The sequence below is a fragment of the Colletotrichum aenigma genome (genome assembly GCF_013390185.1).
Source record: "Colletotrichum aenigma strain Cg56 chromosome Unknown KSG_Cg56_contig10, whole genome shotgun sequence".
NCBI classification, from domain to species: domain Eukaryota; kingdom Fungi; phylum Ascomycota; class Sordariomycetes; order Glomerellales; family Glomerellaceae; genus Colletotrichum; species Colletotrichum aenigma.
The window spans coordinates 344,412-357,910 of NW_023500916.1; the positions used below are offsets into that span (position 1 = coordinate 344,412).

The 13,499-nt window shown below is 51.2% G+C and overlaps 4 protein-coding genes across 4 annotated transcripts; 1 reads left to right on the forward strand and 3 right to left on the reverse strand.

Annotated features, from left to right (window-relative positions):
- Positions 1 to 4,516: 4,516 nt before the first annotated feature.
- On the reverse strand, positions 4,517 to 5,511 carry CGCA056_v013947 (uncharacterized protein; the record flags this gene model as incomplete). Its single annotated transcript, XM_037329189.1, has 2 exons — positions 4,517 to 5,422; positions 5,476 to 5,511. The coding sequence occupies 2 exons, from the start codon at positions 5,509 to 5,511 to the stop codon at positions 4,517 to 4,519; spliced, it is 942 nt and encodes a 313-aa protein (XP_037171736.1).
- Positions 5,512 to 5,976: 465 nt separating this feature from the next.
- On the reverse strand, positions 5,977 to 7,950 carry ATR2-3 (Cytochrome P450 monooxygenase ATR2; the record flags this gene model as incomplete). Its single annotated transcript, XM_037329190.1, has 8 exons — positions 5,977 to 6,024; positions 6,083 to 6,468; positions 6,523 to 6,689; positions 6,742 to 7,255; positions 7,315 to 7,399; positions 7,460 to 7,551; positions 7,628 to 7,664; positions 7,717 to 7,950. The coding sequence occupies 8 exons, from the start codon at positions 7,948 to 7,950 to the stop codon at positions 5,977 to 5,979; spliced, it is 1,563 nt and encodes a 520-aa protein (XP_037172011.1).
- Positions 7,951 to 9,710: 1,760 nt separating this feature from the next.
- Positions 9,711 to 10,820, forward strand: CGCA056_v013949 (uncharacterized protein; the record flags this gene model as incomplete). Its single annotated transcript, XM_037329191.1, has 1 exon — positions 9,711 to 10,820. One exon carries the CDS (start codon positions 9,711 to 9,713, stop codon positions 10,818 to 10,820), a length of 1,110 nt encoding a protein of 369 aa, XP_037172012.1.
- Positions 10,821 to 11,138: 318 nt separating this feature from the next.
- Positions 11,139 to 13,115, reverse strand: hxnP-0 (Major facilitator-type transporter hxnP; the record flags this gene model as incomplete). Its single annotated transcript, XM_037329192.1, has 9 exons — positions 11,139 to 11,330; positions 11,389 to 11,474; positions 11,526 to 11,776; positions 11,836 to 12,235; positions 12,294 to 12,342; positions 12,400 to 12,583; positions 12,691 to 12,787; positions 12,841 to 12,868; positions 12,930 to 13,115. The coding sequence occupies 9 exons, from the start codon at positions 13,113 to 13,115 to the stop codon at positions 11,139 to 11,141; spliced, it is 1,473 nt and encodes a 490-aa protein (XP_037171454.1).
- Between the last annotated feature and the right edge of the window lie 384 nt (positions 13,116 to 13,499).

Consider the following 13,499-nt stretch of genomic DNA (forward strand, 5'->3'; position numbering starts at 1 on the left):
CCGTGGCGTCTGGACCTCTGACTCGTCCCAACACCTCGACAACCTTCGTCCTAAGCACTCTACTTGCCGTAAGCGATGTCTGGCGGACGAGTATGCACCAGCATGACACAGAGACAAGCATGGCGGCAACCACCAACAACTCACTCCAGCAAGTCGAGACGAGACCAGACGGTCTAGAAGGGAAATCAAGACGGAGCATTGACTTTATCTGCAAGGTGCGGACATTCATGGAATCTCTGGCCGAACTCGTTGATCAACAGAGAGAGATAGAGACGAATCGTATCCCATGAAGCAGCCAACACCCCGCCATCGGGGACGACAGCCGCTTCCGAATCCGCCACCCGCCAGCCAGGACGTCAACATCATTCACGATCACAGGCCAGATTCTGGTGGAAGCCCGCCAGACCCAGACTCCAGAATGATTACCTCCCATCCATTCCTTGACATCCCAGTCCATGCATTCCCCCGTGTGAAACAATTTGCGGCGCAACATGTCGTCTGCCCGGGTAGATATCGGAAGCTGATAAGATCGAATGCTAGTGCTATATCCCGTGTATCATGTATCACGATCGACCGAGGCATAGCATTGCACGTCCTCGATCTTTCCCGTAGGCATCACAATCTTTATTCGTGATCCAGGAACCGCAAACACACAAGATGCGATGCGTGATGCATCTTGCGACTCGCGAACCCGGTACCCCGGATCCGTCGCCACGCAAGGCCCGCTGAACCTTGCGCTTCTCCGTGCAACAAGTACAAACACCAGATACCACCTACCTACCATCCACTGCGCCCTCGCTCGGCGGCGCCCTAGAACGTGATGGAAGCGTGTGATTGCACGACGTGACCGCTCCAATCGCATTTTCGCGCCATTCACAGTGTCACATCTCGTTGGATCTGCAAGGACACTACCACCTCACCTCGCCTCACCTCACCCTTACCTCAGACTTTGGCCGAAAGAACACCCCGAGATCCCGTCAACCCGTCTCACATCATTCTCTCCCGTCGGCAGGCAACCCTGATTGATAACCCTCGAATCCAAAATAGAGATGCAGAGTTGCTTTGACAGACAGACCGACAATGTTAACGCTCACCTAAACTTCAGTCCTGCACCTGCAACCAACGGCAACATGCTATCCTGAACTATTAAGATTGCACGGGCTTCTCCTAATATATGCCCCCCATACATACGGTGGGATGCCCGTCCTCGCGTCCCCGCAATACGAACCCGAACTCGAACGCGGTTTTATGGGGACCCAAGTCCCAAGCCTCCGCTCAAGCAAAATCAATGAAATCACACTCTCCACCATCATTTGACGCCGTAAAAGACATGGTGCCGACACACGCACCACTCGTAAATCGCCTGCCAGAGGGGCCTAGCCGAGCCCAGAACGCCCTAAGCCCAGCTGGCCGGCACCATCAAGCCAGTCCATTGGCGAACCATCGGATACTTGGTCGTCAACGCGCTGCTCGGCCCTGAAGAACCCGTCCTCTGGCCTCCCTCTCAGCGTTCCCAGTGATCAGCAGTACGAAGTATGTATCAGTAGGTAGCAGCAGCAGCAGCAGCCTCGGAGCGTTCTTCATGTGCAGTGCGTGACCCCTCCGGACCCAAGCCGGGCAGACTGTCCCTGAAGTAGAAGAGAAACTCCGGGCTGCTCCAATGGACTGTCACTGTCGCTGGTCTTTCGAATCCTGGTCGGACTCCGGAATCGACCCGACCCACGACGAGAATGATCTTCCCATTCCTGCCCAAAAAACAACGTCGCCAGCTCAAATCTCTCCGACCTCCGTGATCACCCGGACGGCCATCGTCCCCCAGAGCACCGATCCCAAAGCCTCCAGCCCGATGATGACCCGGTCCGCAGTGCCCAGGTATTCGTAAACTACTCTTTCCAGCGTTATTGCCCCATGCGGAATAGCGCCAGATTTCATCCGACGTGGGCGCAGAGAAAAGGGACCTGGCGCAATCCCGTCAGCCTTCGGCCGAAGCTGAACCGGCTTTGACAAGCCCACCTCCATACCAAGACCGGAGGACGCAGGGCACCACCGCAGCGCTTACTGCAGCGCTGCAGCAGCACAGGCACAGACAGGCACGGCCTGTCCAGCGGCACACGCAGCGGCCCAAAAGTTTCCGTAATGTTTGAAGTCGGGGTCGGCTGGCAGATGCCACTGCGAAAGCAACGCCTCAATGTCACATGCGGCGCATCCCCCCGTGCAGTTCCTCGGAGCTTCGACTTATCAGTGATACTACGCTCTGCTATCTCTCCCGTGACTGCTGCAACCACGACATCTACATGTCCGTACCCTGGGCAGAAAAATGGCAACCCGCTTGCTGGAGCGCCCGTTGAAGAACAACATCGCAAACCCCACAGCGGCCCCATCCGGAGCTAACAGCTCACCCAAACGCCTTCTCGTCCGTGAAGGAAAGCGGAAATAAGACGCTTGTCCGGATGTGAAAATGAACCCCAAAGCCAGTCGTCCGAACGGGTGTCTTTTCTGCTGTTTTTTTCTGGCTTGATGTGCTCCACACACTTGGCCTGCTCCTTTGGGCAAGTATTCCTGGGGAGGGACTATGTTCAGACGGTTTTCCGGGAGGGGGAGGTGTGTGCGGTGGGATGTGTGAATCAGGTGACGGGTTATGTGTAAGTCACCTCCCCGGATGTGCCGGCTCGCGCGATGGGGATATGGGAAAGCCCTCATATGAGTGAGGGAAACGGTTAATGTCGTTGGAGTGAAATGTTGTACCCTGAATTTGGGGGGCATGAATATGTAGCAGGTGTGTTGAAGCTAAAGATGCCTGGAGACGTTGATTGAACAGAGTAAAGTAGAGGGGTTTCCATTTGCGGCCCGCACCGGGGGGCGAGAAAACCATTGCCTTCTCAGGTACGCTCTCAGAAGTTTGGTGAGTGGGTCGTGGTTTGGGTTATGCTTATTGTTAAGTATGCTGTCACCGGGAGACTCGGATCTTTGTGGATAGATGGGGAAGCTTTTTTGTATTGATATTAAGCATAGGGGCTGGCCAGGGTACGCAGTATGATAAGCTTAAGCTTCTTCGTACAGTCTTTGGAAGATTGAAGAGGGGACATTATGATGATACTAGCCTGGATTGACATCGGTTCATGGTCTCAAGACTTCTTAGAGGATAGGTGCTCTGACACATTCTACGGGTTAGGTTGGTCAAAATTATTAGCACGCCGTCAGTCAGATCACCCTAATCTATTTAACTACGTCTGTACAAGTGATAGTTATTCGAATGAGCGTGGTTGTAGTCTTACACAGTTGACATGGTCCCTGCAATGAGCAACGGTACTCACTTATGACTAGTTCCAGAGGTGCCAAACAGGCCTGCTTCTTGGTTACCGAATTATGGCTTTAGGAGCAGCTCTAGGAAGCGAATGCAGTCCGTAAGACTAAAGATCTCCACGGACGTGAAAATTAACATATTCTCACGTCTCACTTCCCCGGTCATGCTGAACTGAGGCTCGATTGTGGGCTGTCAATGTGGACATGAGCTGAGCTCATGAGTACAAGGACCATACATCAGCAGAGCTGTATGTTTCAATGAGTATTGGTGCTCACGCAGACCACGTCAACATCTAACCATACAAGGGCTACGCTGTCATGATGCTAGAACCCGGTTTCAAGACAAGACATTGACGGTAAACTTGTACTTTGGTGTTGACGGTCAGAGGCTGAAAACTCAGCACACCGGCGACTCGTTTCAGTGACTATAATACCTTGTCTTATATCGACCTCAATGCTTTACTGAGAACAATGACTTATCGCGTGGTCTGAATAATTGGTGAAGTCTACATAACTAGTTGGATTGGTGAATATACTCAAAAGTCCCCTCTCAATATGCAGCCTACCCGTCCCTGCAGTCACTGTCCAACATCACAAGAACCAGGTGTAACCATCAACATGCACCACCGACATGATGATTCACGCTTACTGAAACGAACTCATATATAAAAGTGCAGCAGCTGAGTCTGGATTCTCAGCCTTATGGAATCTTCATCAAGCACATCAACGAAAACTCCAACACCAACATCTTCAACCCATCAACGCTATATACCTAAGTATCCATTTCGAAAGCCTCACAAGTACTCAAGAAGCCGCCATGTCTAGCAACGACATCAACCCTCCTCTCTACTCCGACTCTCAGCCCCTTGGCCCCAATGGTCCGACTGGAACCGGCGCCCAGGCCTCCGGCACCCGCGGTGGTCACAGTGACAATACCGGAAACGCCTCCAACCGCGGCGGTCGCCAAGGTGGAGGTGGCTGGGGTCACCATTCCGGAAGCAAGAAATGAGAGGAACAAATTCGACGAACCCTCACATCTTCGCCGCAGTCATGATGTCTATCGAGAGACACAAGGTTAAAAATTAGAATACATGGTTACTGAATTAGTAATAGGACCATGCGGTTTGTCTGAAGTGAAATGCTCAAAGCTTTGCCGCAAAGTGGTTTCCATAGAATTCCCTGTCTTGTATCATGTCCTGCCTACACATAATCATCACTGAGATAGCCCGGACTTTTCAGCAACTCCCCTGACAATATTCTCAATCTCTTGTTCAGTCAATATCTTCAGACCAACTTTCTCATTCCAGCTCATCTCCTGAAAGCTTTCACTGCCGCCATACCCTTTCCCGTACATCATCTGCAAATAGAACAACATCATCCCAGACTTGTCACCTTTCTGCAATCGCTCCTTCGCCTCCTGATAAACTTTCTCCACGTCCCGCTCTTCAACATCAAACTTATGACCTGTGACTTTCTCGGCCATCTCTGTCAACTGCTTCTCGGTGACTACCGCGGAGTGGATGTACACGGACTTGTTTTCAGCCTCCTGGTACAGTCCATTCTCATCTTTGAGGACCTTGCAGATCGCCTCGGCAATGTCAGGCAATCTGGTGGCGCCGACCAAGTTCGCCCCGCCATTATGCCACTTCGCCGTCTTCGTCCGGAAGTCCGGTCCCAAGCCTCCAAAGCCGAGGACCAGCTCAAAGAAAGGACCGTTGTTAATGCTCGTCCAGCTTGATTTACCAGCTGTGTTGGCTATCTGCTCAACGAGGTACCGCCGAGTGCGAACCTTCTCTGTCACAACCGGAAGTGTCTCAGCCAGCGGCGAGTCGAGGTTCGTGCTGTACTCGGATGGAAAGATGCGCTTCACCCCGGCCGCGATGGCGGCGTCGATCCAGTGCTTCTGGCTCGAGAATGAGATCGGATCTGGTGCGGCTGAGATGACGGCATCTTGCCCCTGGAAAGCCGAGGTGAGAGCGTTGGTGTCGTTGATGTCAATTTGGATGGACTCCATTCCTACTGGGACTGGTGCGGTGGACTCGGCGCGTCGAATTGCCGTTACTATGAAGCCAGCCTTCTGCAGCGCCGATGCTATCTCTGAGCCCAAAAGCCCGGTTGCCTATGCATGCATGTCAGTCAACGAAGCTATCGATGTTAAACGTCCAAACTCACGCCGATGACGGCCACGTTTCTAATTGGCAAAGACATGGTGTATATTTTGCTGGTTGGTGTTGACAGAATACTCGCGATGGTTATTGCAAGAGACCCAGTTCTCAGATCCTTCATGGAGGAGGGCCTTCGTCTGATGAATCTCACATCAATGACTTCATAAAAATCACATGGGCCGTTGCTTTTGGACGTGCAGAACTTGCGCCCGGGGCAGACCGTGCATTGTGGCTAGGTTTGGGATCCATATCATAGTTCTTCTACACAGCCTCCTTCTGTTATTTAAATCTCAATCTATGAGGTCTAAGTGACTTGAAACTTTTGATGCACGACCAACCGGCCAGAAATACTTGTGACCAATCACTCCTGAAATTTGCTCAGCACAACATTATGTAGAGTTCCGTTGCTGCTCGTCGCTTGAAGTAGTGCAGCAAACGTCCACGACTGTTGGTCAACCAAGAGGGGGTCAAAACCAGACCACCGGTATCGTATGGTTTTAGTGAAACGTTATGAGCGTCGTTTTAGTCGAATTGTCTTCGCGGGGTCCGGCATGGACTTCATTTAGGCAGAAACGTCAGCTACGTAGCCTTAGCCAATGGTTTGCGAAACTTACCTGAACGCCAATTTCAATGTTTTTGTATCTCTCTGTCTCGCCTTCCGCGAGCATGATGTTAAAGTTCAACAGAATTATGGCAACGATCATCTTGATCTCGACAGACGCGAAGAAGCGACCTGGGCAGACGTGTCGGCCGAACCCGAAGTTCAAACTCGTTTGTCCCACGCTCGAGAACAAGTGACCAACCTCGGTGCCATCTTCTGTAGCTTTGACCTTGTTTTGCCGTAACTTGGAGAACCGGAAGGCACCAAACTGGCTGCTTGAGGGATAGAGATTATCGTCCATGTTGACGGCGGCCGATGGTAGTTCGATGAGGACACCAGATGGGATCGTTTGGCCGTTGGAAAGAGTGAAAGGTTGGAGAACCTTGCGCTGAGCATTCGCTAAGAGTTGTGTCAGAGGTGTAGCATTCCAGAAGTCTAAGGGGAACGTCATACCGGCACTCATGGGATAAGTACGCATTGATTCGGTGAGAAAGCTCTCCAGCTTGACCATGTTCTGCAACGCAGCGTTGGTGAACTCGTTGCCGGACCCTGCAAGTGCTTCTTGAATCTCTTCTCGAAGGACCGGGATGATGTCTTGCATCGATGCTAATGTGTACAATCTTTGATGATGGTCAGTCAAATTCGCAACCAAGGCTTATAAGGGGGACTTACGCGTTCGTCGCTGTCGCCGTCGTAGTATGAATTGCAGTAAAGCTGGCACCTAGTTGCCAAATTGCCAGCTCCGCATCGTTGCGTGAGCCGTGCTTGGATTTGTCCTGGGCATCAATCAACCATTGTAACATATCATCGGGCTTCTCGTAGTCCGCTTTCGCCATGGCATCTCGTCGGGCCGTGACCACTGGCCCTAGAAAGTTTTCAGCTTCTTTGAAACGCTGAAATAGTTTCTTGACTTCAGGTAGCCTTCGGCTTGAGAATCTCCGCCGCCAAGCTGGCAGACCCATCACACCAAGAACTGCGTTGACCATGTCGACGGTATAGTTAATAGCAGTGTCGAGATAGGCTTCATTGCGACAAAGTTCCGGTCCGACGAAGACCCGCCCGGATGCCATCGCAACAATTCTAAACAGCTTGTTGTTGATAGGGACCTCGGTCCAGTCCTTGCACGGAGGGAGCTCTGTGTCAATGGCATGCGTTACTTCGGCAGCAATGGCTGGGCTAAGGCGTGCTTTCAGTTCAAGTTAGTAAACCACGAGACAAAATGCCAGCAATTGTTGTGGAACCAACCAAGGGCTGGCGTAAGCGAGACTTTGACCGTATGTGCGAGCATTGTTGTGTCGGTCGGGATGTCAAGATACTGATTGTTGATGGCCTACACAACACAAGTTCTGTCAGGGGCTTGGCTCGAGCTTGCATGGAGCAGACCGCCTACCTCATCGGTGGCCTCCTGGAACCCCAAGACAGTGTCGGACAGCTTCTTAAGCTCGGGGATGAACTTTGGGGGGATGACCACGGTTGGCAGTTCTGTAATTGTTTGTTTAGCTAGGTTCAAGTTGATGTCGGTCATCATTAGTAGACAAACAGAAGAGGTATGGCCTACCGCTTGCAGTCATAATCTGGAATGCGCGACCTTTGAACTGAGATATTCATCAGAAGAGAGATCTTTCCAGATCGCGATCATATCATTACCTTTTCATACCCTTCTCTGTAAAGCCCTCTGGCTCCTCCTGGCGCCATGAATTCCTGTCTTCGTTGCTCTTTTGTTCTGCCGGCTCCCACGCTTGGTATGTGACCCAGGCGATCCTTCTTGAAACCCCATTTTGCGGCAATGACAGGGATGAGGGTGATGAGAGCTGTAAAGACTAGAGGCCATCTTGCCACAAGCGTAGGCAACAAAGAAGTGTCCTCAACTGTCACGTTCATGCTGTGAGACCAACTTCATCTGCGCTCTCACAACAAGAACAAGTGCAAATGCTCGGAATATGATCGTATGCAAGAGGAAGAAACCAGGTGCTGTCGAGTCGTCAACTTAACGGACCGATGATGGAACCCTTTATTTCATGCATCGGCACTCGGATCTTTTGTGGAGTATTCGCCCGCCCTTCCGCACGGGCAATACCGCCGGCCTCCCTGGCCGAAAAGCTTGACGATGGAGACCGGACACTAGGAGGCGGCAAGGGTAACGGCGGCTCTCTTCAAACTCTATCCGGAGGTGACGTTGTAATAGCAAGCGTTGCGTGTGGTGAGTGTCCCCCTCTAGTGGTTCTTTACTTGCCATCCCTGTGATTCCTGAGTCAGAATAACCAATAGCATCGTTAATGCTGTGTACAAAGGTTTTCTAACCTGCGGGACGTTTTCCTATTCCAGTCCTCTGGGGAAAGTACAGGACGATGCAGGCGCAAGTTATGAAAATTGCGAGACCGAATCATAGCGAGAGCGAGGTAGTTTAGAGACTTTCATCGGACGCAAAGTGCGCGACTTATATCGGACTCTCAAGCCGTAATGAGGGGAAGTTGAACTCTGAGAGTATGATTTTGTCAAAGAAAGTTATCCCTTTTGCTGCAAAAGGCAATTGAGACGAACACACACACCTGCGGCGCTTCCCCACATGCCCAGGTTCTCGGGGCTGTTTGACTCGATCACCAATATCCACTAAGCTATTGGTGGTCTTTGTTGTGCCCTTCTCCACCGTCAATATGCGTTGGCCATGGAAGTCGATTGATCATTGTCAAAATGGCTGGTGACATCGAGATCCAATATGATGCATCATCTTCACCGCTTCATAGCCTCGGTCCGAGCCGGAGAGGGCGCTTCTAAAGGACAGCAAAAGCAGCAGAGGCGTAGCTAGTCATCGAACTCTCGCATCTGACAGACCAAGTACAGGAACCATAGGCTCTGCTTCATCTGTGGGTGTGATAATGCAGATCTCTTCATGACCAGATAGAAACCGACAACTGCCCCTCTCGGGTGGCGGTGCTCGTAAGGTTAGCCACAGCTGCCACGAGTTGCTGGTAGAACGGGTAGATTTCATGTGATTAACTCACTTATAATGCATGTACCGCCTGATACTGACCTTCGCTATGCTATTGGATTACATCATTGATGCCGAGAAGCCGTTCAGTGAGCACTAAAGAGCTGACGAAAGTGATCAACATAGAAGCCTCACGCTAGGCAAGGCTTGAGTAGAAGCACTGATTTAGTCTAGACATAGCCATGCAGAGACCTTATTCCCGTAATATGAAGCTTTCAAAGCCGCAAAATTGACTTGCAGAAACTACGGAGCGCAAAAGAAAGCTAGCGGGTTCAATTTTGCCCGATTTGGTGAATTTCACGACGCCACCAAAATCCTGCCGAAGACGCCACAAACGCAGATACGTAAGTACTGATGACTTCATTTTGGTGCCGGAAATAATACTGCAAGGCTTTGAATCTTTTCAGAAAGATCATTTTGCGCAGCAGTGCTTGTGATCGGCAGTTGTCTAGAAGAGAATTTCCTAATTGGGTCTATTCAACGAAGCCATTCTGACTACCTGCGGGCAGCCATCACGCTTTCTCAAGAATGGTGCCCGCTCATTGAGATAGCTCAAATTTCTGATGAGGATATAAGGGCGACGAATTTATCTGTCGAGTGAGAACTGTCCCAACACAACTTACAACCGCAAAATTCTTTCATCATCCTAAACATGTATACGTCGTCGACATATTTCCTGTTCTCTTCATTGCTGGCAACTCTGCCAACCGCGGTGTCACCAGCCCCGACTCCAGACCCAGAAGCGCAGAAGCTGGCCGACCCGAAATATGGTTCTATCCCGGGTCAGTCAAGACTCTACAGCGACTACCGTGGCAAAGCGGCTCCATTCCCAGGCAACATTACTTCACCGATCCTCCCCACTGAGTCAGGCGACCCAGACCCCGACGACCAGGTTTGGCAGAATCTCTTAGCTGCCGAGTGGGCGATCTTCAACTTCTACCAGCAAGGATTTGAGGCTTTCAACACCTCATCATTCGTCAAGGCCGGCTTCCTCAACACCACGTATGATCGCATTGCGGAAATCCGCGATAACGAGGCAGGGCATTTGAGAATCTTCCAGAACGAGATCTCGAACAAGAGCGTAAAACCAGGCGCTTGCAAATACGAGTATCCATTCGAGGATCCCACCAGCTACTTGGCATTGACCACGTTTCTCGAGGTCGCGAGCATGGCGTTCTTGACTGGTTTGGTTCAAGAACCCAAGAGTGAGGCTGCGCGAGGGGCTATGGTGGCAATCGCAACTGTCGAGTCGAGACATAAGACGTGGTCATTGGCGGACGTTTGGGGCGCGAATCCATTCTCGGGACCAAGCGATACGGTCTTTCCATATGCGAACCAGATCTTGGACATGACCAACGTCTTCATTGTTCCCGGAAGCTGTCCTCCCGAGAACCCTCAATACCCAAACCCCAACCAACACCTCCCGCCTCTTTCTGCTACTTCAGGCACTAAGTCTATTGCTCCTGGGGCCGAAGTCTCCTTCAACTTCACCAGCCCGACGGATCAACCCAAGTTCAACGATACCAAGTCGTACTATGCGGTATTCTTCCACGCTGTCGGTAACGTCAGTGTGCCAATCGACGTCTCCAACTGGAAGACTGGAGATTTGGTGAATGTCACTATCCCAGCGAACTTTGAGGAGAAGGGCGTTATCATCACCGTCGTGGCAGACGAACCAGGTGCGCCTGAGTTGGAAACTGTTGTTGCTGGCCCAAGCATTTTGCTGCAGCAGCCTACCGCAATCGGATTGCTGTTGGCTTAAAGCAAATGTCTTTGCCAGTTCGGAGCAAACGCCTTTCAGGCAGATGTAACCAGCGAGATGATTAATGAGATACGAGACTCGAGTCGTGTAGACCATAGATATAAATAAGCCAGCTCTCAAACAAGATCAGCTAATAGTGCTTCACAAGTTTGAGTCGTGTATTCATATTCTGTGATTCAATTATTATATTGTCGCTAATAGTGCATCCATATGCATATCCGTGGTATCAACGCTCCGCCTTGGCGTACTCAGGGTCTCACCATATAGCAACATGCCTGCAATACCTCCAATACTATCCAAAGACGCCACAGTCGGACCCTAATACCCGTAGAGATTCACGTGTTCCGATGTAGACGCTCTGATTCTTCTGTTCTCTCTGACCAGTAGAACGCGAATCCACCAAGCGCAAACGATCGACAGCAAAGCGAAACCCGCCGAGGCACCAAACCCAATAGCATATCGAGGCTCGTCGCTCTTGGGCCAGAGGTATGCACCGTAGATGTAGCCGATCTGGAAAATTTATGTCAGTGATGAGTCAAGATAGGAGGCTACAAAAAACTGGACATACCTGGCCGCCAACGTTAGTCATGGCGAGGACAACGGCCTTCTTCTCCTTAGTCTGTGAAAGTGTCGATGAAGCCCAACCAATGATGACTTAAAAAGGTCAGCAATCAAGGCATCGATACTGATCAGTAAGTTGCTTACCTGAGTTGACAGAGTACGCGCCCGCAGCCAAAATGAAAGATGCTGTGTAACGAGCTGCGGTATTCAGAGTGGAAGCAGCGACGACGAAGCCAACAATGGCGACCCCGAGGCCGACGGTAATATGCCATGTCCGTTCATGGAGGCGACCGGAGCTCCATCCGAAGAAGATTCCTGCAGCACCGGCGAAGATGAAAGGTGGGCAGGTCATGACTAGTGTAATCGTCGTGTTGAATCCAAGGGTCTTGATGACGCTGTCGAAGAATCGTTAGCTGATGTGCGCTCGACAGCTGAGTACAAGTTGAAAACCTACGTGGGAAAGAACGAGTTGAAGGAGCAGGCCGACAGGTGGAAGTTTTGCATGAGGCAGAAGAGCCAGGTGCGCTTGTCACGGCAGGCTTGCTTAAGACCTTCCATGGCAGACGCCTTCTCGTCTGATGCATCGGAGATCTTATCCTTCTCCATGCGAGAGTGAGCCAGTTGCTTCTCTCGATCGTTGAGCCAGCGTGTGGTCAGAGGCGTGTTGGGCAGGAGCCAGAAGCCGACAAGGGCAACGAAGCCAGTGATGGCACCCTCAACGATGAAAAGCCATCGCCAACCTGCGATTCCATTGAGACCATCCATGCCGGCGAAGATACCTGCAGCGATCAAACTTGATAGCCCGGTGGCCAGAATTTGAGCGCAATAGAGTCCTGCAATGCGCGTGGCAACCTCTGCGATGTGTATCAGTTAAGTGGCCTCCGGAGTGCCTTAGAGTCTTGGCTGACGCACCTTTACGAGTGTAGAAGATGGAGAGCATGTAGGTGGCGCCGGGGTAGAACTGGAAGAGTCTGTCAGCCTGCATGACACACTTTTCGTTTATTTAACGGCGACTTACCGGAGCCTCAGTGATACCCAGGAAGAATCTGCAAGCCACGAGGCCGCCATAGTTCTGAACGAGGGCTGTGCATCCCGACACTACAGCCCAGATCAACATCCACGCACTCATGTATATGCCGGGTTGAATTCGAGTGATCAACATGTTCGAGGGGATCTGCATCAAAACGTAACCAACGAAGAGACTGCACATCTGTCAGCTTTGCCACTTTATAGCCATCCTCCAGAGCTGACTTCCGACTTTAACCTGGAAGCTTTCTCAGATGCTTTATTGGGGAGTAAAATTTCTTACATGGAAACAGTTGTATTGAACTGTGTGCCTGACATGTTCAGATCTTCCTCTAGGTTGTTGAGTCGTGCCTGAGCAATGGCGTTTCGATCGACGTAGTCTACGATGGTCAGTCGCGGTGGAAATGCCTATCGGGGTTCGTGGCGTGTTTACTCAGAAAGTACATAATGCAGAGGCATGGCTGTCGGAAAACACTGTCAGCAACTGTGTGAACGCAACCAACTCCAAAGCAACTTCCATACCATAATGCGATAATCAAGCTTTCGCACAAGCCTGATCTCTTCAGGATCCGTTTTCTTAGCGGTTCCAGTCCAGTCGCGCTCCTCATCTTGCTGGATGTGCTTCTCGTCGTCGACAACGCTGCTCACTTGATTGATGACGTGCTCCTCGCGCTCAACCGACGGTGAACGCTTCTCGCTCGCCGCCATTTTGAGTTTGTGTGATCGCTAGCGCCTTGTTGATGATTGGTTGGAGGACGGGTTGGCTCGAAATCGGAGAAATGGAGGAGGTCGGCCTAAAAAATAAGCATAAACGAGACAGAGCTACAGGGGCAAACTGTGGTTGACTGGATTTGGAGCTCGCCAACCAAAACAACACGGGCTCTGGGTATTTATGACATTTCAACAGTTTGTCTGCTACCCCACGAACAAGGTGCCAGTGTGCCCCCAAATCCGGGGTAGATAAATCAGCGCGGCCAACATCTAGCATCCGGAGGTTTGCGAAACCTGGGGAAAAGACCCCCGAGGCTTGAATGGCTCAAGCTATCGCCTCAGTCTTGGCCAAGACGCGGGGTGCTCGGGGGCAGATTTGGG